Here is a 4,795-nt window from a genome sequence, read left to right on the forward strand (position 1 = left end):
GTGTGCGTGTGCTTGTGCGTGATTGTGCGTGCTTGTGCGTGCGTGTGTGTGTAGCAGAGCAGATATTCTGGGAGGTGATGCAGCTACGGAGGGAAATGTCCTTCGCCAAGCTCGGCTACTACAAAGACCAGCTGTGACAGATGGACAGCCCCGCCCTCCAATCACAGCCAACTGCGCCCCGAATCCCCGTCCCCCTACCTGATCCTAGTTTTCCTCATCCTGTCATCCCCCTCCCTCCTGTCCTCCCTCCCTCCTTTGTGTGAGTGGGTTTTTGTGTGTGAAAGAGAATAACTGTGGTTGTTTTCAATCACCATAAAAAAAAAAAAAGTCAGTGGTCTGTTGTTGTTACCGATCTGGAGTTTTTATGGGTTTCGGTTGAGAATCCAAAATATTTTTCTTTTATTGAAACATGTAACACTCCCATTATGTGAATTATTATTAATTATTATTAATTGGCTTTCTCTCTCCCCCCCCAAAAAATAAACATACAAAAAAACATGAATTGTTACATCAGAGTTTAACAAGGCAGAAATAAGTCATTTGAATTCTTCAGTTACAAATAGAGACTTTCTGGACATATGATGGAGAATTAGAGCCACTCTACTGAGATTTAGAAGATATCATTTAAATATTTAGAAATAAGTTGTCGTGTTGGGAGAGTAAAGTCAGAAAACAATAATGTATCGAACATTTAAATTTTGATAACAGTTTCGAACATTACTTAAACAACCTAAAATATTACAAAATACTACTAAATATTACAACTACTCTAGAAATCCCGGATATATTTTCCAAACTGTTGCTCCGTCGTAGTGACACAAGTAACTAAAACCTGTGAAGTCGACCATGCTGAAATACAAAACACACCCAGCCGTTTAAATGACCAAACATGACACAGTTATTGTGTAACTGTATAAGTTTATTTTGAATTTATGTTGTAGAAATGTAAAAGGCAGTATGTGAAATGTAAAGAAATACATGCAAAGATAATCAGAAGATCACCCATTCAGACTGGATAGGAATACTTACAGCTGGAATTACCTACTGTTGCTTGTCCGCCTCATAATTGAATTAAATAATTTAATTGTAATGTTGCTTTGCCTCCCCTTTAAGTCTCTGCCACCCACATGTGGAGGCTTTTGGTGCACTACTGCTGAATGTCCACCTCTATTCATAGAGACCCTATCCTGTATTTTACAGATCAACAAACAACTAATTAAATTACAAAAGAGCACAGTGAATAATTCCCCACCTCCCCTGTGTTGTTTATCCTGTCTGAGTGGGGCTTAAAAAGTCTTTTCCAACATTAGAAAGTTTGTCTCTGTATGACAAAAAATGTTATTTATAATTTCTTTTATAGTTTGTTCTTTAGTTTTGGCTAAAGCTTCAGGAGGAAAAATGAAATGTACATGTCGTGCTGTTAAACACTACGTGATGTTGGGTCTTCTTTTACACATGCTGACAAATTTGTGTGGGAATTTTCATTCAACGCCTCCTGGTGTTTTCAGCCTGCTGTATTTATTAATCAGTCAGGAAATGTGTAGTTAATAAGCTATGTGTGTGTGTGTGTGGGGACACTGAGTGGGTTTGTATGCCTGGTGTTGTGTAAACTTTATACGTGTTAATTTAAACCTGATTCCTCTGCATCTCTCTCTCTGTCATTCATAGTCATCGTCACTTTCCCGGTTTGGTTTAGTGCCTTTTCTCTCAGACACTCTGAAATAAAAACAGTAATACCTCTGGAAACTGCTGCTGTCTGTGTGTCTGTGTGTTCCCCTCCTCACACGCTGACACGTGACAAAGTTAAGCCTGACTCTTCAACATGCTATACCAGGACATTTCAACGTGCTATACCAGGACATTTCAACATGCTATACCAGGACATTTCAACATGCTATACCAGGACATTTCAACATGCTATACCAGGACATTTCAACATGCTATACCAGGACATTTCAACGTGCTATACCAGGACATTTCAACGTGCTATACCAGGACATTTCAACGTGCTATACCAGGACATTTCAACGTGCTATACCAGGACATTTCAACATGCTATACTAGGACATTTTAAAATGCAATACTAGGACATTTTTAACATACTAGGACTTATTTCAAGACTATTTTTGACATCCTATAATACAACTTTTGTTCCTAACTTTTTCAAATACTTTACTGACTTTCTTTTTAGATGCTATACTACTAATTTTTGACATACTATACTGTGACTGTTTTGAAATGCTATATTATGACTTATTTCATAACTTTTTTTAGACATACTATAAAACAACTTTTTCATGACTTTTTCGACATACTATACTATGGCTTTTTTTCAACATACTATACTATGACTTTTTTGACATGCTATACTATGACTTTTTTAATGACTTTTTTGACATACAATACTATGACTTTTTTCATGACATTTCTGACATGCTATACGATGACTTTTTTCACACACTATAATAGGATTTTTTTCAAGTATGAACAGACAAAGTTAGAAACTACATTTTGAATTATTAATGTGTAAATTCATACTGTGAAGACTGAGGCTCACTTCGATACAGGCTGCATAAATAATCCTTGGAACGACATACAATACTATGACTTTTTCCTTGACTTTTCTGACATACTGTACAATGACTTTTTTCGACAAACAATACTCTTTTTTTGATGACTTTTCCGACATACTATACTATGACTTTTTTGATGACTTTTTTCGACATACAATACTATGACTTTTTTCAACATACTATACTATGACTTTTTTTCAACATGCAATACTATGATTTTTTTTCATGACTTTTTAGACATACTAGACTATGACTCTTTTCATGACTTTTTAGACATACTATACCATGACTTTTTTTGACATGTAATACAATGACTTTTTTCATGACTTTATAACATGCAATACTATGACTTTTTTCGACATGCTATACTATGACTTTTTTCGACATGCTATACTATGACTATTTTCAACATACTATACTATGACTTTTTTTCAACATACAATACTATGATTTTTTTTCATGACTTTTTAGACATACTAGACTATGACTCTTTTCATGACTTTTTAGACATACTATACCATGACTTTTTTTGACATGTAATACAATGACTTTTTTCATGACTTTATAACATGCAATACTATGACTTTTTTCGACATGCTATACTATGACTTTTTTCGACATGCTATACTATGACTATTTTCATGACTTTTCCGACATGCTATACTATGTAGGGCTGTAATCTCCCAGACTAGTCGATTTAATGGTCGATACGTTCTGGCTCGACCAAAATTCTGATTGGTCGATTTTTTGCCGTGTTATTTCATCAGGTGGAAGCATACACCGTAACAGTCTATGGGTGGAAAGCACTAATTACTAATGGGGGTGTTTACAGAGAATCCCCGTTGCACAGGTAACAGTGTGTCTTCAGAACACCCCCCTGTGTTTTCTCTTTTGTTGGATTAGCCCGACCCACCGGGGACAGATTGAAGAAAAAACTAGAAAGCCTTGTTTTAGTGGTTTGCTGAATATTTATTCAATTGTAAGTGTTTAATTTCATGTCAGTCCTCCTCTACCATGTCGAAGACATCGCGAGTGTGGAAGCATTTTACAAAAATAGATAACAGGAAAAAGTTGAATGCAAAGATGGCAAATAACAGTTTGCATATCGCAGCTGGACTACAAACATGGCATATCACCGAAAAACGGTAAGCTAACCTGTCTGCGTTAGGTTTCCCTGTCTGTTTGAGTAGGCTATATGAATATATCAGAATTGGCATATTTCATAGTCTAAAAATCGTTTTATAACTACCGGCGCAACTACGATAGCGTTCCCCAGACACACCCACACCACGCTGGATGTTAAGCCTCTACCATCCAAACGCAAAAAAAACATCACGGAAGGAATTGTCGACTTTATTGCTCATGATATGAGGCCCATTGCTGTTGTGGAGGGCTGAGGTTTTAAGAATTTGTTAACATACAGCGCCAGCACGAGTAAGAGTAAAAGCTTTAAACTAACAGTCTATTCGTGTCTCTGTGGACAGCCGCTCCGTGCGAGGACACAGAGCGCTGATGCAGCGCTGTCAGCAGAGTGCCATTTTAGTGCAAAATAATTAGGTCAAAAACGATTTAATATTCTGCAAATAGCCTACAAGGACAAGTACTGCGGGACAGTACAGTAATTTAATCTTGCATTGCGACTTCAGTCGACCAAGATTTTCTTTGGTTGATTACAGCCCTAATACTATGACTTTTTTTGACATACTATACTATGACTTTTTTTGACATACAATACTATGACTTTTCATGACTTTTTAAACATGCTATACTATGACTTTTTCGACATGCTATACTATGACTTTTTTCGACTTACTATAGTATGACTTTTTTCATTACTTTTTTGACATAGTATACAATGTCTTTTTTTGACATGCTATACTATGACTTTGGTCATTACTTTTCTGACATACTATACTATTACTTTTTAGAGATACTATACTATGACTCTTTTCATGACTTTTTCAACATACGATACTAAGACTTTTTTTCGACATGCTATACTATGACATTTTTTAATGACTTTTTTGACATGCAATACTATTACTTTTTTCATGACTATTTCAACATACTACACTATGACTTTTGTTATTACGTTTTTAACATGCTATACTATGACTTTTGTCATTACTTTTCTGACGTACTGTGACTTTTTTCGACATACAATACTATGACTTTTTTCATGACTTCTTTCGACATACAATACTATGACTTTTTTCGACATA

At 35.7% G+C, this 4,795-nt stretch overlaps 1 protein-coding gene across 1 annotated transcript in view; it reads left to right on the top strand.

Moving 5' to 3' along the window:
• Positions 1-1,746, top strand: part of rab3ip (RAB3A interacting protein (rabin3)) — a 10,849-nt gene extending 9,103 nt beyond the window's left edge. Inside the window, exon 11 of the mRNA XM_034864112.1 lies at positions 48-1,746. Coding sequence (XP_034720003.1) covers positions 48-137 — 90 coding nt within the window. The 3' untranslated portion in view covers positions 138-1,746. The remainder of the gene's footprint in view (positions 1-47) is intronic.
• The last annotated feature ends 3,049 nt before the right edge of the window (positions 1,747-4,795 follow it).

The sequence above is a fragment of the Etheostoma cragini genome, chromosome 23 (assembly GCF_013103735.1).
Source record: "Etheostoma cragini isolate CJK2018 chromosome 23, CSU_Ecrag_1.0, whole genome shotgun sequence".
In the NCBI taxonomy this organism is placed as follows: Eukaryota; Metazoa; Chordata; class Actinopteri; order Perciformes; family Percidae; genus Etheostoma; species Etheostoma cragini.